Source organism: Lycorma delicatula, chromosome 1, assembly GCF_047948215.1.
Source record: "Lycorma delicatula isolate Av1 chromosome 1, ASM4794821v1, whole genome shotgun sequence".
Taxonomy (NCBI): Eukaryota; Metazoa; Arthropoda; class Insecta; order Hemiptera; family Fulgoridae; genus Lycorma; species Lycorma delicatula.
Window position 1 is genome coordinate 186,779,937 of NC_134455.1, and position 22,445 is coordinate 186,802,381.

At 31.3% G+C, this 22,445-nt stretch overlaps 1 protein-coding gene across 2 annotated transcripts in view; it reads left to right on the forward strand.

The window, feature by feature from the left end:
* The window catches only part of wapl (cohesin release factor wings apart-like), a 111,266-nt gene that overhangs the window by 75,255 nt on the left and 13,566 nt on the right, over nt 1-22,445 (forward strand). For both annotated transcript variants that reach the window (XM_075368312.1, XM_075368319.1), the window contains 5 exons: nt 6,726-6,974; nt 9,039-9,254; nt 11,881-12,103; nt 15,886-16,001; nt 16,601-16,700. In XM_075368312.1, the coding sequence (XP_075224427.1) occupies nt 6,726-6,974; nt 9,039-9,254; nt 11,881-12,103; nt 15,886-16,001; nt 16,601-16,700 (904 nt within the window). The remainder of the gene's footprint in view (nt 1-6,725; nt 6,975-9,038; nt 9,255-11,880; nt 12,104-15,885; nt 16,002-16,600; nt 16,701-22,445) is intronic.

Consider the following 22,445-nt stretch of genomic DNA (forward strand, 5'->3'; position numbering starts at 1 on the left):
TGTTTCCTGATCATACATGAAGCACCAGCTTTCATCCCCAGTTGCAATTGTTTGCAAAAAATTCAGGTTGCTATCAGTAGTTTCAACTAAGTTTTGAGCGCAAGAAAGACACCTGTTTTTGTTCTTCTGTTAAAAAGTGTAGAAACAAGAACATACCTTTTGGTGGTACATTTTTTCTGGCAGGCCAGGGCATTGGCCTTTTGCAGCCTATCCATTTTTCATGTAAAGTTTCATGCTGGAAATCTGATACCAACTGATTGAAATATCCTGGAGCTCCATCATGGTGAAATCACATTTAATTGTAGAAGTAGGTCTACCAACAAATGTGGAAAATCTTTCTTCAAATGAGCAAGAGAATTTTCTCCATTATATGATTTGGTAGAATAACAAGACCCAAAAGATAGTCATTAAAAATACCTGCCCATATGTTCAGGGAAAATGTTTGATCACTGGCTACTTTAGAAGGTACAATGAGGATTCTCATCACCTCAGATATGCTGTTGTAATATTTTTGAACAGCATTCCTATTGAAAGAAGCTTCATCTGTAAACAGAATAATATGCCAAAAATAAAGGGTCTTCAATTAATGTTCTTCAAAACCAGTTACAGAAAGCGAATCTACATGGAAAATCATCAGCAGTCAGCCCCTGTACACGCTGCAAGTGATAAGGGTAAACACAGTTATCATTTAAAATCCACCACACACTCATGAGGCTCACACCTTCTTGTATTGGTAGAAGTTGTGTACTTTTATCAGGGGATTCTTCCACACAATTTAGAACATTTTCTTCTAATTCAATAGTCCTAGTACTCCTTGATGTACCACATTCATGTTTCCCTAGTGTAAATGAACCTGTTACCCTTAAACCGTATGTGAAGTCTTCCAAACATTTTTTCATTTGGCATACATCTATTAGGAAACCTGTTTCCATGCAGTCTTTTTGCTTCTGCCCTGTTGCAGTTTGCTGAACCATACATTAAATGCATGTCACACATTTCTGCAAAAAAGTATTCAAACTTCATGATGATAAAACAACAAAACTTAAAAAAATGAACCAATGACACTGAATGTTAAACACTCACAAGTAAACAATGAGTTCAAATTACTTTAAAATCATATGGTTTTATTTCTAAATAATGTCCATTGAATTTTTACATTGTTTACATAATCAGCAGTAATGGTCGCTGTGTAAAATTATTAAAAAGTGAAATATTAATATCAAATTGTTTTATTATTTAATATTAAATTTTATTGTGAGAAAATTTAATTTATTAAATTTATTACTTAATTTGATACTAATTTACTGTATTTGAATTAACAATAAATAAAAACAATATTTAATAGAATTAAACATTCAAACATAAAGTGGAGGTCATAAAAGACACAAAATTACGTCAATTTTCTGCCATAACTCTGCTATTTGTTAACCGATTTTAAAAAATGAAATGTCATTTTGTTCAAAATAAAAGGCTTAATATTTTAGCATAACATACATTTTGATGAAACTAATATTAATGGAGATACAACTGACTGTAAAAGAAACATGGCCGCTGTTTTGTAATTTGCGAAGGTAGTTATGTCCTGATTTTTTGCTAATTCTAAAACTTTATTACGAAGACCAAATATTAATGTGATTCCTCTCTCCAAACTTGAAATATACATTTTTATATAAAAATAACAAAATGGCGGATATGGGATGAACAAAAAAACAAATTGCCATTTTTCCTACAGATATTTTTTGTTTGGTTTTACAGTAGAATCTGAAAAAGTATAGCCAGCCCACATTTTAGATACACTGTACACACACATGTAAGACAAAAATACATGACATTAAAAAAATTATTACTCTTATTTGCATTTATGTAATGATGTGCTAATTTTTAACATAATCCTTCCCACTTCTGTGCAAATAGTCCACTTTTTAACAAATTGTTGAATTCCTTCCTGGAATAAAGATTTGTACCACTTCCAGGACCTCTTCAACAAAACAAACATAACTCTTTTGCAGCTTTTTCTTTAGTGGCCCAAAAAGATGATATTCACTAGGAGCCAGATCAGGTTCAGGTCTGTATAGTTCATTGTTTCTTAATCACTGGTCTGTGAGATAATGTTACCAGTCTGTGAACAAATTGACCCACAAAAAAAAAATTAAACTTAATTATGAGAAAAAATGAACATTAAAAAAATTCATATAACGGTAAAATTTATATATTATAATTATGTCGTAATCTTCTGTGCATATACATCGGTGAATACTGGTATGTGTTTAATTTATTGAATACATTGTATTCTTTGCGCAATCAGCAACAATAAACTATCCCGTTACACCTAAAGTGTAGTTGTGGAAGATATCAAAACAATGTCGCACTAAAGAGTATGGCTTTTTATAGTTTTATGACTTAGCTACACACATGTTCAGTTTATTGAAAAGATTACATTTACATTTACTTTCTTTACTTATGCAGTCTACTATTAGTATCCACCGTAGTGGGTGTAGTGGTGAACTCATCATCACAAATCAGCTGAATTTGAAGTCAAAATCATTCAGCTAGTAAGTTGAAATAATTCCTAGTAAAAGCAGTTACTTTTATACGGATTTGAATACTAGATTGTGGATACCAGTGTTTTTTGGTGGTTAGGTTTCAATTAACCACACCTCTCAGGAATGGTCGACCTGAGACTGTTCAAGACTACACTTTTATATTCATACATATCATTTTCATATCCTGTGAAGTTAATACCTTACAGTAGTTCTGGAGGTTAAACAGAAAAAGAAAGTGGTTTTATTGTTGATTAATAATAATAGTGAAGTGGTTTACTTTTAATTATTGCTAAAACACAAATTTTTATTCCTCTTAAAATGAGTAAAAAAAAACAAGGACTTAACATAATTTTTTCCACACTGAAAGTTCTATCTGGGAAATGGAAATGTAAAAAAGTCAAGTGATACAGAAAATCAATGGTCCACCAAACAAGAAAAATAAATCTGCTTTCTCAAGACACTACAATGAATACTTTAAATATGGTTTTATATTTCGGCTGGATTCTAGAGAAGACAGTGTACATCCAATGTGCATATTATGTAAGGAATAATGATACCATGAAATCATCCAGAATGTTGCAACATTTAAAATCAAGACATCCTGAACCAGAACAGACACCATTGGAATATTTTGAATGACAAGAAGAATAATTTAATCTCCAAAAGAAAAAATTTAAAGAAACTTTTATTCAAAATAAATTGCTATTGAAATGTTCATATTTAGTTGCTCTACGTACAGCCAAAACAAAAAAAAAATGTTCACAACTGGAGAAAATTTAATTAAACCGGTGTTAATTGATGTTTGCAATGAAATGCCTGGACCGTCAGCTGCGGACCAGGTCAGATCAATTTCTCTTTCAAACAATACAATTAGTCATCGAATTATCAAATTGAAACGCTATGTGAAAATATTGAATACAAGTTAATAAAAAGTATTAAAGAATCACCAGTTTGCCATCCAGATCAACAAATTATGTGATGTTTCTAAAAAAGTTATTTTGCTCTACTATGTATGGTACATTGGTGATTCTTCTGAAGAAATTAAAGAATTATTATTTTGCAAAGATTTAGATTCCCACATGACAAGTTCTGCAATTTTTGATTCATTGAATTTATATATTAGTAACCATTCCTGAAACCAGAAAAACTGTATTGATCTGTGTACCGACAGAATAGCAAATATGACTGGGAAACATTGCAGAGTAACAAAAAGGCTCAAGAAATCACTTTTCCTGACATATTACTAACACGTTGCATAATACACTTCCAGCATTTAGCAACCAAAAATATGTCACCTGCATTGTTCTGGAATCGACAAAAATTGTTAATTTCGTAAAGAAAAGTGATCTTAACTCTTAATTTTTTGTCATTCGTTGTCAGAAGGTAGGAGCAAAACACCAGCATCTTTTATTTTATGCAGAACTAAGTTGGCTGTCAAGGAAAAGTGCTCACCAACTTTACGAATTAAGGACTAAATCGAAATATTTTTGATAAAAAAAGACAGTCTCCGTTATCAAAATGGTTTTCTAATATGAATTGGATTCTGAAACTGGCATATGTAAGTGACATAATTTCTTACATAAACGACTTAAATTTAAGTTTGCAGGAGAGTGTGACAATTACATTTAATTTATTTAATAAAATTGATGCATTTAAACAAAATTAAGAAAATGATCTTGATGTATTTAATTCTTATTACAATTTTATTACTATACAAAAGGAATTAATAGTTGATAATCTGAATGAAGTAATAAGTCAGCATTTACAGTCATTATATAAGGAATTGGAAAAATATTCTCCTGGAAACATAAAATTGCAGGAGAAGAATTTATGGATAACTAATGCTTTTATTGATACTAAGTGCAATAATTTAAATTTAAGTAACGAAAACCAAGAACGTCTCTTGAAACTGAGTTCAGATGTAACATTAAAAAACTAATTTTATGAATTTAATTAAATTTTGGATTGCAATAAAAAATTATTGTCCAAATTTACATAACAAAGCAATGAAAATTCTACTTCCCTTCACAACCACATATTTGTGTGAAGCTGGATTCTCAGCTGTGACACTTATTAAAACCAAAACAAGAGATCGTTTATCAATAAATTACTCTTTGATTAGGTTTAAGTAATTTACAACCTGACATTGAAACAATTGTCCAAAATGAGCAACAACAAATTCCTCACTAACTTTCATTATTTACAATTAGTTAGTAACATGATTTGTTTGTATCTTTTTTTAATAAAACAATACATTTAATTTAAATTATTTATTTTCTGATTTTCATTTATGTACTGTTTTATTGTTTATAATTAAAAATGATATTAATTAATATCATATGTTTTTTTTTAGTTTTTTTTGTCTTCAGTCATTTGACTGGTTTGATGCAGCTCTCCCAAGATTCCCTATCTAATGCTAGTCGTTTCATTTCGCTATACCCCCTACATCCTACATCCCTAACAACTTGTTTTACATATTCCAAACGTTTTTCCTAACATTTCCAAAAACTTTACACATTTTTTTCCTACTACCTGCCCTTCCAATACTAAAGCGACTATTCCAGGATGCCTTAGTATGTGGCCTATAAGTCTGTCTCTTCTTTTAGTTATATTTTTCCAAATGCTTCTTTCTTCATCTATTTGCCGCAACTCCTCTTAATTTGTCACTTTATCCACCCATCTGATTTTTAACATTCTCCTGTAGCACCACATTTCAAAAGCTTGTAATCTTTTCTTCTCAGATACTCCGATTGTCCAAGTTTATATGTATATGTAAATTTAATTACTAATAAAATAAAAATATGATTATAAATGTATTTTTTTAATTTGGCTTGTCAAAAAATCTAAGCTGAGGGTCTGCCAGTCCCTGTATATTTTTCTAGTATTTTACCCATCCGCCATAAAAAATAATTGAGAAACACTGGTGTAGTGGATGGTCTAACTCAAAACTGAATCTTGAAGGCAAAAGATGTTGAGTTAGCTGTGTGAGGTGGAAAGTTATTTTGAACCAAAATCAACCTTTTAAACTTGTATCTTGTCTTTTATGCTTAATTTTTGTCTTCAGTATTTATAAAGGTTCATATAGTAATTTTCAGTAATTCATCATTTCACTTCTAGTTGTGAAGTAAATAAAAATTGGACATTGCACATTCCAGAAATAAAAACTTCAAAGTAAGAACATAATCAACTTTTCTGCAGACTTGTTTAAAATTTTTTGTCATATAAAAGGAAGGTTATTTCCTGACTAAACTTTGTTGCTTATTCTTAGGTTCAACATCATAGACCCACTTCTCATCAGTGTTGTGTATTATATGCTTCAGAAAGTGTCTCCTTCATCTTCACAACATTCCTAAAGCTTCTGGGAAATTTTCAAACCTTTCTCTTTTTTTATTTCTGTCAGTTAATGCAGAATCCAGCAAGCAGTCTGTTTGAAAGTTTAAAGAGTTATGGATGACTGAAAGAACTATGAATTATATTCAACTCACTTGTCATTTCATCAGGTTTAGTTCATTGATTGTCATGAATTGTTTGCCTAACCATTTGGATATTGTCAATTTTCTTTGAAATGGAAGCCGTTTCCTTTCTACTTCTATTATTCATCATAGAGAGGAATGTCTTTCTTATTTGAATCTATCACTCCATTCATAGATCTTGATACCACTTGGACATCTCTCCATATTGCTGCTGGATTCTACAAATAGTCTGTTGGAAATGCAACCAATGTTGATATTGCTGCTTGTGGTTGATTTCAATACAACCACAAACAGCTAACAATGAAAAAGTACTAAAAGAAAATAAAGATTTCCCTTTACTTCCTCAATTTTCCCCACGTGTGTGTGTATATATGTGACTTCCTAGCAATTTTGGTGTAGTGAATACTATTATAATAAAGGAGGGAAAATTATGTTTGTATTTGTACCAAAAATCATGTTTTGCCTTGAGGCCATGAAGCATTGAAAAATGCAAACAAATAGGAAATATCCCCCTTTTTTTTGGGGAAAAAAATATTTTGTCCTGCCAGGTAATATTAGAATAATTTTAGTAACTTTGTATTTCCTGATCTCAAAATATAAAACAAAAATCATAATATGTGGATTAACTTTTGTTTAAAAAAAAAATTTTCTCTTTCAGGCAGCGTTTGAATTTTTCTTTATTTTAATTATTCGTTATTCTTTGTTTTAGAGCTTAGGAATGTGTACAGCAACAGTGATGTTCGTTTTAAGTCAAGATAGACTAAATATGGATTTAGATAGAGATTGTTTAGAGTTAATGTTGAATTTATTGGAAAGTGACACAAGTCATACTAATGCCTTAGATGATTGTGGATTATCAGATGCTCAGTTACATAAAACACGTGCACGTGTTAGACAACTTTGTGCTGAAATACAGGGTCAGGGTCATGCTAAACATCTTAATCTAGATAATATAACGGTATGTATTTATAGTAAAATTTTATGTGATTTTAATATTAACAATTTTTAATGAATTAGTTGTAACTTATAATTTTATAACTGAAAAATTCATCTTGTGAACTCACACGGTTGAGATGTATGATACACTGGTTTTTAAGTTATTCATCAGGTTTTGAATATAGAGTGTTTTTTTTTTTTTAAATCATATTAGCAATGTATTATATTTATGAATAAATTTAGTTAAAAACGGGAAAAATATTTGCCATAACTTTTTTAAAAATAAAGATTATGCAAGAAAATAAAGTAATTGTAATCACTGAAGAGTTGATATTGGGAAAAATAGGTATGTAATAGTTTTATTCTCATTCCACAATCCAAAGATTGTAGTAATTCTACAGTAAGTAATTAAGAAAGTAGTAATTCTACACTTTTGCTCTTCTCTTCTCTTCTGTTTGTTGTACTACACTTTTAATTTGTGCCATTATGTAGTTAACTTATTTCTCTCTTGCTCTTTTTCTATTATGTTTTATCTTGAAATCCTTTTTTTTCTTAATGGTGCTATCCAAAAATTGTGGAAATTTGAATGTGGTACATGAACCATTTGTATTACAAGTGCGAATAGTATAAGCTGAACTTCTTGTTAGTTAGCCCATGGGCTTAATACTATATGGATTTGTGCCTTTGTTTTACAGAAATATTGGTAATATGCATTAGGCCAAACAAACAAAAATATAACCATTTGTAAAAGTTTTTTTTTTTAAATTGGACAACTGTCAGTTTATGATAATAAACATTGTGGTTCTCTTTTGGCCAGAAACACACCTCAGACTAAAAAAAGTATATGGAGTTCTCCTAAAGATGAAAAATAATCTACATCTGCAAGAATATTGGCCTTTTGTATGGTGTTTATTAAAGAAGTGATACTTTACTGAAAAATTTAGTCCAAGACTTCTTTTAAGAAGTTTCAGATTATTAAAAATACAGTACCTATATTAATGAATAAGAAAAATAATACAAACTACTTATTTTTACCAGTAAAATCAATGATTTGAAAGGTAAATATAAAAAGATTAAAAACTGACTCTAAAACAAACAATACAAGGAAATACGTATATTGCTTTCCAAACATAAACACTTGATAACACATTTAATCAATTTGTATCCCCAAAGTTACTTTACAAAGTTGTAGAACCAATTCAAAACAATTATTCATCTGCATGAGACAAGTTTCTAGAATTAAAGGTAAATAAAAAAAAGCAAACCAAATATATTACTAAAAATAATAAAAAGTCAGTTGAAGTAAAAGATTCACAGTGCGAAAAGAGGACAATTAAATCTAAGCTTAAGTTAAAAATTTTATCCAAACAAAATAATAAACAACTAGCAAAGCAGAAATATTTCACATTATGTTCAGCACTTAAAAAAAATTTAAATTTTAGATTAAAATTATATTTTAGTGATTAAAAATTACAACTAAAAAAAAAATAAAATTTATAGTGATTTATTTAATTACTACATAAATTATTTACTAGACATAAAAAAATAATGTAAATAAGCAAAGCAGATTTGGTAAAGTGAATCACTGAAAGTTTGCAGTAGCTGTTAACAACTAAAATCTCTCTAATATTTAAAATACAATACAAACAACACAGTAGCTTATATTAATTGAAGAATTCATTCTCTTCCATAAGTATTAAAAGAACTGCATATTCAGTTAGAAACAGAATATTGAACAGTGTTCAAACCAGACAGAGCATTTGTACCAAGTCTGGTAAACCTGAAAGCTGTTGCTGACATTTGATATGATTTATTTCAAACCACACTGAAGAGTTACAAAATAATAAAACCAATTCATAAAAGATGTATTTCATTAGAGTTATTATACATGATGTGCTGAAACTTATAAAAATAAAAATTCCGTAGCCTATTCTTTTTATTGTTGATGTTAAGATAGGGACAGAGCTAAAGTTATCATAACTCAGAAAACTATATATACCATGTTATCTTGGGCTCTTAGGTATCTAAAAAACAAAAAAAAAATTTATTTGAGTATAAAGATAAAATATTTATTATTAATTTTCAGGTTGGCCACTTAGCAATGGAAACTTTATTGAGTTTAACTTCACGTCGTGCTGGTGAATGGTTCAAAGAAGAATTAAGAGAACTCGGTGGCTTAGAACACATCATTAAGACTGTTGTAGAATGTAGTAGACTGATAGATTTTTCCATACTTGTTTGGACACCGCCTATTTTAGATAGACTACGTAAAGTTGACCGCTGTCTCAGAGTATTAGAAAATGTAAGTGTCTGGTTATGTTCAGATGAACAATTTAAGCTTAGATGTATTTATGTATTCTATTAGAATAAAAATTTTATCTGTTCAGATGTCATTCCTAATGATGTTCTGTTTTTAATGATACTTGCGCCTAATGACAAAATAAAACATTTTATTTCATTCTTAATCCTGATTTTCACAATTTCCTAACACCATATCAAATGCCATAAAGTACTACTTTCCACATAAATATTTTTAAAATACCTTTCTAATTCTTGCATCTGTATTTGATTCTTCTTGACATCTTTTACATGGAAGCTTTTCTTGCTTCTGATGTTTATAATACAGACTTTTGTTCATCCTTTGTAATTTTACTACATAAATGACATTTTCGTAACTTATGGTATTTTATGTTCCTTAATATCTAAATATATTTAGTTGCTACTATCCTTCTTTCCATTACATTTCATTATCTTTGTTTTACTGTTATTTGTTTCCAGCCTGAATTTCTCTCCTTACAGTAAACCCATGCCATTCAAAACATTTTTCTCACTTTTAGTCTGTATTAAAAAGAACACTATTTAGGAACTTTAATTACATAAACTGATGATCAAAGCATGAAAGAAGATAGGAAGACAAGTATCCATCAAAATGAAGAGGTTAAAAACATAACATTAAATTTGTTTATGTAGCATTAAGACTAGACCTAAATGAAGCATACATTAAAAACATTAAGGTTTGTGAAATTTGATGTCATAGGTTGAGATTAGCATGAATAAAAAAAACAAAAATGTGAGATGGTGGAAAAAATGAGTGTGAATTCTGGGTTGAAGAATTTCCTGGTTGAGCAAGATAATTAAAAAAATTTGTTTAAATTTTTATTTTCAAGCATATCACAATAACACTCACTGTTGATTATATGTTGTTCTTCCAAATAATCTCACAATAAATTGGGCGTTATAGTCCCAAAACACTGTTTGCATTACTTTAACAGCTGACACATAGGTATGGTATTTTTTCCTGGCAGATGAAATTGGCTGTTTCCATTCCATAATCTGATGTTTGGATTCCAGCTCAAAAAATTGATCAGTATAATCACAAGTTATGCTGTTGTTAAAGTTCCATATAAATGTGAATTTTGTTAGCTGTGATTTTGAGTTGATTGCCTTTGAGCCAACCTCAAATATTCTGCACTAATTCAGCTTATCATGGATAATGGAAAGGACATTACAGATACTCACACCGCAAATTTCAGCAATTTTCCAAATTTTTATGTATTTGTCCTTACAAATAAAATAATTAATGCAATTTTACAAAGTGTTAGTCAAAACTTCCATTGATCTTCTGCAATGATAAAACTTGATACCACTTGTTCTGTCTAATTTAAACAGTTTAATCTACTTATAAAAATATACATGAGTAACAAACATTTTACCATCGCATACTGTTCTTCCCAGTACATGCTTCAAGCAGAGCTGACATATTGAAATACAAAAAGATTATAATAATCAAAAATCATTTTCTACAGCTGATATTTTCTGTCAAGAGTGCCAATTTGAACAGCAAATAGTTTCAATTTATACTATTAAATCATTTTCTGTTGTTTTACCATTTGTCTCTTTAACTATTGAATAATCCTCAAACATTTTAAATTCCTTTTTCATATTTGCAAATGCTATGTTTAAGTCTTATTTCTCTTTGTTAAGCCAACCTTCTAAGATTACTCTTGAGTATTAGAATAATATCTCCCTTGTATTCTTTATTTTGTGTGGTTCATCTTCCCAAAAGACGGTCAACATGACTTTTCCTGCTGATGCTTGCGTTCTGAATTTTTTTCGGACAGGTGAGCTGGTGTGCTTCCATTCAGTGCTTTGTCTCACACGTTTCATCACACGTTAAGATCTTGTTTAGAAAAGGATCAGCTTCCTCCCTTTCATAGCATTTTTTCAAGTCTGTACACACTTTGAGTCTTGTTTCCTTGTGTTGTTGCGTTAACTCTTTCGGGACCCACCTTGCACTTGTTTTGCTGTACTTGAGCTTGTTACTGATAACGTTATGAATTGTGCCAATACTTACTGCAACTGTTTCTGCTATATGTTCAACTGTAATACGTCAGTCTTCACGAATAATGTTGTCAATGCAGGTTTCAAGTGAATGAGTTGACGCTTCAACTGGCCGGCCAGGACATTGCTCATCAGTCACTGAGGTTCCAGCATTTTTGAACTGTTCTACCCACTTTTAAAAATTTTCACGGTTCATATAACTTTCACCATACTGTAAAATCATTCGAAAAAAGATTTTAGCTGGTTTTTCACCTTCAGAAAGCAAAAAACAGATCACTAAATGTTGTTCAACTAATGTGGAAACTTCAAGCGAACAAGCCATTGTTAAATGCAATATTAAGATTATACACAAAACAATTTTTATCCATCAGCTGTTCTCAACTCATCCCAGTGTGCCAGTCGAAAGTCATGAAAGTACAAAACTCCTCCTACAAACTGCTTCATTTCTACATCAGTTTGTGTCTTCATTTATTGAATGTCCCTTTTATATATATATATATATATATATATATATATATATTTAAGTTATAATATAAATGTGCTTTCTCTTACTGATTTTTAATTGTATCATAATTTTTATTTTTCAGGTTTCTCTACAAAATGAAGAAAATACAGTGTATTTATTAACATATGGAGATGAAGTGCTAGTTAATACACTTGTTCGAGTATTTATAGTTTGTGACCATGAGATGAGCCGATTTCCAGTTTATAACATTGCTGATAAAGAATCTACTGGATTTGTTATAAGAGAGTGTCTTCTAGCTAACATTAAAGTCATGATTAATCTTACACATGATTTTAATCAGAAGTGTAAGTATTTTTTTTATCTGAATATTTTAATTTGTGTACTTTATGTTCCATACCATGACCCTTTGCAGAGTTTTTTATACTAGCTGTGTTTTTTGCTTTTTATTTTTTATTGTTACAGTTGAACTGTTTTTCTTTTCTGATATTAACTGCTTAAATTAATGTATTTATATGTATACAGAATGTAGTATACATGAGATAACTTATCAGCTACACAAAGAATACAAGAGAACAAGAATATATGATTTTTACGTTATCTTTTTTTTTATGCTAAAATATTATTTATCTCTTGATACCCAATAAATTATTTTTAATTATTAATCATTATTATTTCATCTTAATTTACAAGAGGTTATCTCTAAAGTAAAGTCTGTTCATTGTAAAAAAATTTATTCTGAAAACTTTATAAATGTTTTTTTATTTCTCTTAAACTACATATCTTATACTACTTTTCTACACAATCACCATATGAATTAACACATTTATTATAGCGGTACACCAGCTTCAATATACCCTCGCCAGTCCATTTAGCCACTAATTAACAGCATTTTTAAGTTGATTGTCATACACAAATTGCTTACCACTCAAATATTCTTTCAATTTCCCAGTGGTAATCAGAAGGAGCTAAGTCTGGACTATATGGTGGGTGATCGTAAATTTCCCATCCAAATGTTCTCAGTAAATCACGTGTCAGACCGGCATACATAGAGTTTCTCAGTAGGCTTCTGCATGTATAGTTGTTCCATGTGGCATGAAGTCAATCAGCAGTATGCCAAACCGATCCCAAAAGACTGTGGCCATCAGTTTGTATCCAAATGGCAGTGGTTTGACCTTTGCTGGTCTGGTTGCTGATTGACTGTCATTTTCTTTCTGGCATGTAATACAAAATCCATGTTTCATCGCCGGTAACAGTCAAATTAAGGAATTCATCACCTTTTTCTGTGTAGTGCATCAAAAATTCCAAAGCAGAACACATCGAGATTGTTTGTGACATTACCCAAAGTGCACAGACATTTCTGAAGCCTAAATGGTCATGAACAATGCAATCGATAACAGCTCTTGAAATATTTGGAAAAAGAAGGGCCAGTTCAGAAATCATTGAGCGATAATTTTTTTCTGATTTCATCATCAACATATTTCATAAATCCTCAGCGATTATCAAGTCTCCCAGAATGTCCTTCATCATGCACATTGATTCCGTTATTTCTAAAGCTTTCACACCATTTTTGGACATTTTTTTCATTCATTACATTATGACCCTACGCAGCAACCAACTGCCTATGAATTTTATCCGGCTTAATGTTTTTATGGTTCAAAAAACCTATGACCCCATGTATTTCAGTCGGCGGCAACATTGATTTTCCTATTCATTTTATAATATAATAACTCACACATACTCAGATGTACTACAACGCAACAGCTTACAAACAAAAATGCAATGTTACATTACTAGCGTGGCCAGGAATTACACAGGTTTACCAATCTTAAGGAGAGAAATTTCTCAGTGGTCTTTACTTTAGAGGTACCCCTCATATGTATTCTTTGTTTTAAAATTGATTATTTTTTAATATATATTTGTTTATCTTAAATAGCAGCATCAAAAAATTGTTGATTATTAGCATATATTATTGATTGATTATTATATTATAAAATCTAATTAATATTATAACGGGTCTAGTTTCAGCTTCATTAAAAACTAGTTCAAAAATGTTTGTAACATAACTCTTCATATAGGGATAAACAAAAAATTAAACAGTAAAAAAGAATAGGGGCGTATGCTGGAAATTGAAGACCAAGGTTTTGACTCTTGACAAGCTAGGTGGAACGATTCTTCTACTGGTCGATATACGCATGGTATCTTTCTAAGTTGCGTGCTATTAGTTGGGTTTCCACCAATCAGTATACTACTGAATTTCTTTTGGGACCTGTATATCCATCCACGGTACGAAACTGAGCGTACCAGAGTTGGTAGGGAACTTGAGAGAGAGTAAACTCCTTCTTAGATCTGCTAGTCAACTGGAGGACTCGCAGTGAATGGACAATTGTGACTGGCTTCCTAAAATTCCTCACCCGTCGCAGGACAGTCGAGGGAATTTAGTAGAGTAGAACCTGGGTGGCTAGGATCCGTCTAAGCAGTTTGATTGACTGAAGGTAGGCGCTTCGGCAATGAGCCATGGTTATTTAATAAGAGGTGTCAATTGAATTGAATTGTTAAGCTGTCGGCGGAGTTGCAGCCGCTGCTAACGGGCATGGTATTTTATGCTCCGGGGGGGTGCGGTTGCGCTTTGACGAGGGCATTTGAATGAACAACACTGTCGGCGGGACGTGGCTGCGCACCATTTATCCGTGGTGTGTAGCGGCGTGTCGATGGCAGTTTATGGTGGTGAATGTCACGCGGGACTTCGCAATGGAGCTGAGTGGGAGTAGGCGTTCATTCTCCTCTTCCCGATAGACCAGACCAGAGTCCATAATTAGCTTGTTTGCAAATTCAAGTTAGAGTTATTTAGAGGTAGCTGGTTCATTAAGGGAACTAGATCTAAATTTTGTTGTTGCGATCAACACTTTTGCTGTTGTTATATTATCCTTGAATTACGAGACATTCACGAAATTGGCTCATTATTAGTAGAACTAGGCGCGGGGTTCGCATTTCCGCATGTAGGCTCTTAGCTTAGTTCTTGAGGGCTACAAAGTAGTGTTAGGTGTCCGAGTCTTCTTTGGAAGGCGATTTTACTGTGGCGGAATTACTGATGTAGATGTCCCTCAGGGCATCCCATCACGCTACGTGGCGGGATCTTCTCCCCTCGAGGGGAAATCGAGAGTAAAAAAGAATAACTAAATAAAATGACGACCAAATAGTTTCAGAGGAACAGTTTAAATGAATAATTATTATTATTTCATTCATTATTTGGTGTATTCTTTATATCTTAGATTCATCAAATTAGATAGTCATTCTCTAAGATAAATTCTTATTTTATATTTGTACCAAAATTATCCAAATAAGTTTTTTTTTTTTTACTTTAATATTAAGTGCCAGTTTATTCAAGGTGAGGTAAATTAATCATTTTAAGAACAAATTTTCAGTTTTTTAAAGTGCTAATTTGATCAAAATCTTGTTGATATTATTTTATACCACTGACTTCACTGCCCAGCCAAAATCTTGCTTACATATTTTGATACCTATATATATATACACACATTCATATGTATTGTTATTATATTTTTTATGATATATTTAACTTTATGCATATCAAATTTCTTCAATTTTTTTTAAGCCATTGTCATTGTTTTTTTCTGTGTGAGAATTTCTTGTTGATTGTGTTGGTATTTTATATGGAATATTTTTATATTAGGTTTAAATATTTTTGTTTTTCTTATATAAATTTTTTTTTTTTTTTAAATAAGATCTACATATTGCATTATATATTTACTGAATAAATGTTTAAAAATACGTTACATATATACCTGCAGGTATAATGTAGGTTATGTACATTACTACGATTAATGTTGAAACTGGTATTCTGATTTTGGAAGATTCTGGATTTATCTGGAAACATTATTACATTTTTAAAACTTTCATCATTATTAGTAGATCTGTGAAAGAATCAATAATTCTTATCAAGAATCAATAGATTCTTGAGGTATGTTGTAAATATCCTTCTGCTGTACACACATTTTTGGATAAATTATTAAGGAATCACTTCTTTTTTTTATTATTATTTTATGGAATTAGCACCTATAGAATGGTAAAGTTAATTTATTTTGTTTACTTACTTATTTCATTTCAGCATTTGGATCATCCTTAACCGGCGGTCAAGATGGGTTGTTAAATTCTACACTTCATGTGCTGTTGTATGGCCCAGAATATGTGCCAGAAGAACAGAAATTTGATCTCATTGTTTTGGTAAGATTAATGAGAATTGTTTATATTTGTTCCTGTTTTTCCTTGTTAATTTTAAATTAATGGGTTTTTTCCTAATTACTAAAGTAGAAACCTGAGTGCATGCTTGATAGAACTACGTTAGATTGAATTATCAAAAATTTGCATTTAATGTCCCAATTCTGTTCTTTGCACTATTTAAACTTTTATGCTTATTTCTTTCTTTAAAACAAAAGCTGTGTGAAATTATGTGAAGCCCTTTTCTAGATTTACGTTTATTCAGTGCATGGGTTACACTGTCTTAAGGTAAAAATTTTATTTTTAAAACCTTGCAGAAATGAGCTGTTTTGCCATAAATGAAATCCAGGTTTTCGTGTAGTCTGGTATGTGTCTAACATGTCCAGGTATGTAATTTCTGTGTATTTTCTATGAATGGCATGTATATTTGTTCACTACAGGTGACTTAGAAAAATTAACTTCTGAAGAGTTCTGCTGATAAAACACTCATTCATGTTGAGTTATTTCTGACAATATCACAATTTGAAGTGACCTTAATAAATGTATCTAAAATTTATAGAACTTAAGTTGATAATTTATTAAAATATAATATTATTTTGTTTCAGACATTAACATTATTAATAAATCTAGTGGAACATAGTGACTCAAACAGAAAATTGTTAGTAGAAGCTAAAGCACCTACTGATGCCAATAGCATTTTTGAAGGTATTTTGTTTATTTTATTATTTTTGTTTGTTTGTATATTGTAGTTTCTTTATAGCATTTTACTGCTATGTCTCCTCGCAATAGTTTCTTTTTCAAGTAGTGTGACATGTACTAATAAGCCATTCGTAATCTTTGACAATATTTTTCCTCACATTTGTTACCTTCATATTATTTTATTTATTATGCTTATACAAAGAATAAATAGCTCATAAGTAGAAATTCATAAAACTTGATAATTTCATATTTAAACATTGTGTTTTCTGAATTTAATTCTTCATAAATGTTATTTTTTTTAAAGTTACAGCTATTAATATTTTTTTTAAATTAAATAACTTTTCAAGAAAATTACATGTATATTATTTTTTTCAGAGGATCTTTTAGAGCTAACCTTTTTAGTGCTGCTCCAAAATTTCCTCTGGGGGAATAATATATATCCCTTTCATTTGAATAATTTTAACCTTTTCAGATCAGGAAGCCAGTAAAGTGGCTCTGTGCGGTGACAGTTTTAAAACGCCGTTACAAAATCATTTTATATGGGATCTAAGTCGGTTATTTTTTTTTTATATTCACAAAGGAATCAGTTTTATTATACAATTTGAACTATGGTTATACGAAGTAAAATGTTTTATTTGAACAAGAAAGAATATGACCATTTTTTTCTCAGAAATGTGCTTGTGTGTGTGTGACTAGTGTATATTGGGCGTTTTTTTTTAAATTGTGATTTTTTTTATTTGCCGTAATTTTTTTTTTATCGAGACAATGAATGACGAACAGATTAGGTTTGCTCTTGACAAAGGACTTTCAGATTATGATGAAAATAACAGTGACGACCTTGAGGGTTTGGACGACATCAAAAATACTGAAATTAGGGGTATCGATTTTTCGGAACCGCATCTCCTGAATTTTAGTAGCGACGATGATGATCCAGGTCATTCGATTAGTGATACTGACACGGAACAGAAAGTAAATGTAGCCGGTTCAGTTCTACATCCACATGCTGAAGGAAACGGTAATATATTTCATGAAATTCATTATCGTTCTCCAGTGCAGTTGGATGTTGAAATGCAACCAGCTGTTGAGTTTCCTCTCCAAGATGAGGAACTTGACACGGCGGAGTTACAAGAAAATCCAACTGACCGGGCCCAAAATGACGAAACAGTTACAGATGACGAAGGTTACGAGTTGGAAGGTCGTCTGCCGGTTCTTGTAAATCCCTGGTTAGTTTGTACTGATAGGTGTAAATATGACACACTAAACAGTTTGCTTTTTACGGGTCCGGAACCAGGTGCATTTGTAAAGAATCCCGACCTTTTGGCTAAATCTGCTCCTCGTAAGAGAGGTCGGCTTAAGAAGCGTCGTAGGTATCTACAGAATGTGCCTGAATATATTCCTGATCCCCGTATTCATGGGCAAACGCCGTTTGCCGTATTTATGTTGTTTTTTGGGGCTACCCTTGAAAAAGTAACATCACAAACATCACAAAAAAAAAAAGTAACATCAAAAGTAACATCACAATACAATTTGTATTTTCAAAGCCGTACACCTGATAGACCATTACCTAAGGACAGAATTCAAGGTGACGTTAGTCTTGACCAGATGAAACGTTTTTTTGCAATCATCCTGGAAATGGGTCATACTGTAAGACACTTTACAAGAATACTGGTCGACTGACGAGGTTTCCCATATCGCTTGGTTTGGGAATACATTACCGAGAACTGTCTTTCTTCATATTTTGAAGTATTTACACTTCACTAACCAGGATCCACCAATAGAATCAGAAATGCAAACTGGTAACTATGACTGTCTCTGGAGAGTACGTGAAATATTTGAAATTGCACGTCAGAAATCTCGTGAACTCTGTAATCCACGACAAAAAATCGTAGTTGATGAGGTTTTATGCGCCTACAAGGGTAGAGTCTTGTTTCGGCAGTATATACCTAGTAAACGAAAGCGCTTTGGGATAAAGGTTTACAGACTTTGCGATAATTCTGGGTACACATTCGATATGAGTGTATATCTCGGGAGACAACTAGAGGAACTAAATGTAAACGAAACGATTACTGAACGTACAGTTATCAATCTAATTGCAAGTTATGAAAACTGTGGGTATCATTTGTATATGGACAATTTTTTTTCATTCCTGCAATTATATCGACGACTGAAAGATGTGGGAATTCTAGCTTGTGGAACAGCTCAATCCAATCGTGCTGGAACGCCAGCTGAATTTACACGAAACAGACGTAAACAATAGGTTTGACCAGACACCGGTTAGCCTGTCGTACGACACTGGATGGAATATCTTGTATTCTATTCAATGACATGCGAATGGTAACACTTCTGTCTTCTATTCATGGGCCTGCTGAAGAGGATAAATACAGTGTAACAATTCGCGGTACAGAAAATGTCGTGAGACCTGTAATGATTGTAGATTACAATAATTACTTGGGGGCTGTTGATCTATCTGATCGTCTGTCTTCAAGCTATTACTTACATAGGCGCATGACAAAATAGACGAAAAAACTTTTTTCCACATTTTTGATATGCTCCTTGTCAATGCTTATACGGCTTACAAGTCAGTCAATAAGATGGAGAAGAACCAATCCTTCAGATGGTTTTGAAATGAGGTTTTGAAAGGGCTTGTTTCATCATCTCCTTACGAGATTTTCTGCACGAGGATCTTATGTAAGAAATCGTGAATTGTTACGTCTTGAAAGTTGTGAAGCAAGACATTTTCCTAAACGTGAGAGAACAAACAGTTTTAGACAATGCGTTGTGTGCTCGGCAAACAGCATTTGCGTAAGATCAGTCTGGAGGTGTGTAGCTTTTGAGGTACACTCTGTATAGCTCTGCTATACACGAGAAAGCAGAGTGCTTTCTCGTGTATCACACACGCCAAAATATCACCAACTAGGGGTAAGTGCTTTTTATTTATAAATTTATTACTTCATTTTATTTGTTTAGGTTATTTATTATTTGTCATCTATTTCATTCTTTTGTTTTTTTGGGGAATCTCCCATATAGCGATTTATGTGTTGGTGTAAAAACTAGTGCGCGCTCGTAATTTCTTATTTTATATATTATGATTTTATATACATAGTAACATAAAAAATACCTGTTGTTTGTACCGAATAGCTTGTAATTACTGGGGTAATTATTATGCGTTTCATGAACTCTATGCCCCCCCCCCTCCGCGGCGTGTAACAGCAATACTCTGTTGTAAAAAAAGTTTTTTTACGTAATAAATGCTCTTAGGAAGTCTTATAATTTTTAAAATAAATTTTACATTATATGTAACGCTAAGAAAAAATAAATAACTATAAAAATTTCTCGAAACTGATATGCTAATTAATCTGTGATTTATGACGGGTTTTTCATCATATTTTGCCCAACTTTCAACTGATTTGCTTGAAAGTATTTTTTTTAAATCAGCAAACTATGTTTCATAAACACAAATCAAAAAAAAAAAATTTAGCTAATAAAAAACGCGGTAGAAATGCGCAAAAAAAATTCTGCAATTAAATTATCGTAATTTTTTGTACGGTTTCAATTTTTTTGTTGTTACAGGCATAAAAAATATCCAATCGTAAGGTTTTTTTTGTCAGAATCTGTTAAATCTCGTTAATATACTGTAATTTTTTGAAATTTTTTTCACAAGAGGGTAGCATAAGACTATGAAGGGAGGCAATCAGATACCAACATATTTTTGCGGAGCGCTAAGAAGCGCGGAGCATTGTGATGGGAAAAGGTTAAAGTGTTATTACATTTTTTTATTGAATATAGGCTTTCAAATCTTTCCACAATTTTATTTGATAGTTTCTGAGCATATTTCTCAAAATCATTCCTGTATAATAATGTATTTATGAGTAATATTAGTTAATGGAGTTAATTGGAATCATGTATGATAAATATTTTCAGTTTGTTTTGTTAAATAGTCAACTAGGTCATAACTATCATTTTACTATGGAACTAAAACAAATGCTTTTTGTATTTTTTTTCTGAAATGATGTAAGATAATAACTATCCACTGATATAATCAATTTAAATTTTGTTTTCATAGATTTTATGATGGATGAGAGTCCTTTACTTTCTCATTCCTATTGCAGTTGTAGATTTATTTTACTCTCTTGACTGCTGTAGTTGAAGGTCTGTGCAAAAATTTTCCAACTGTAGGCTGGGGAGCTTCCAGTAATAATTTCTATGAAATACTCCCTTCGTGACTTGATAAATTTAATAGTCATTTAAAAAACGAAAAAGTTAATTTTTTTTATAAATTTTGATGTGTTTTCTTTCAAAGCTTGTTTTTTATTTTTATTTTTTATATTCCATTCCTCTTCCATTGCTAGAAACATTTCTGAAAATCTTCATTTGATATGGCTATTAGCTATGCTGTTGTATTATTTATGTCCTCTCAACTGTCAAATCAGAACTCTCGACAACATCTTAAACTAGGGGGAGCAACTAGAAACCATAAGATGCTACGTCCAGAGAGTAAAAATCCTGGCAAACCTGAGAAATTTTGTGCTTGTCCAAGAAATTGATACAAAAAAGAGCAGGGTGTTGTCATGATGTCACTACCAGTTGCATAACTTCCACTTGTCCAGTCTATCATGCTAAACCACATCTCTATGCTAATGGAGAACCTCTTGGTAATGTTTGTTATTAGTTTCAACTTCTGGTGCACATTCATGATGCACAACTTGTAGTAAAAAAAACTACTTTTTTTTACCTTTAGGATGATGAATACATCTGTTACAATCTTTGTTTCTGTGACACTCTTTTACACCCAAGACTTATCAGTATCATTAACTCCAGAAGTCAGCTCTTTGCCACACTCCAGCATTTAAATGAAATGTATTTAAATGAAAACAGCATTACCATAAATTTTGCAGTCATTCTGTGTGTGTTCAGTAATTTTTTTTTGCAGTAATTTTAATATCTAGTTATTTCTCATTTGATCACTGGGAAGTTTTCTGTGATGAAGCTGTACACTTGATTAATGTTATCAAAATTTTAGCTCTTTGCCAGTATGTTAAACCCTGTTCAATAAAGTACAGCCATTTTTAAAACAGTTACATCAGTTTTTTTTTTTAATTTGTGGTAACATTTGGCAAAATTTTAAGCAAAGGTTTTGTTCATTGCATTCACACAAAGTAAAAATACAACAAACATTTGTTACGTAAGCATACACAGTGGTTCTACCTACAACCACTGCCGCCCATTTACTCACTCCACATGGCTACAGAAATTCATATATGGATATTATGGCCTACTACCAAGCCAAGCTAAGTTTTGCTGCTTGCATTCTAATGGTTTTTTTTTGGTGGGCAGGGAGGGGAAATAGCTTACATTTATTTTTTTAACAGACCCCGAAATGACTTCTCTAAGTTGCCCTTAGTCAAAAAATTTTACATGTGTGTGTTTTTAGCCTATGAAAGTATAATATGGGAAGAAATATAATTAAGAATTTGTTGAGAATAAATTACACAAAATATAATTATTCCTAAAAGTTTTAATTTATAAATGTCTTAAAATTTAACTGTTTCATCTTATCAGTTTTTTTTTGTTTGCAATCTTTATCTAAAAAGATTGGTTCCCCTATAAAAATTATTTTATATAATTACATTTAATTGTTTTAGCCTTTATTTTTTTTTAATTAGTTTTCAATATGTAATTTCCACCTTTTTCATAGAACTAGATGACATCTTAAAAATCATTTTTTGCTCCAGCCGCTTAAAATATTCTTAT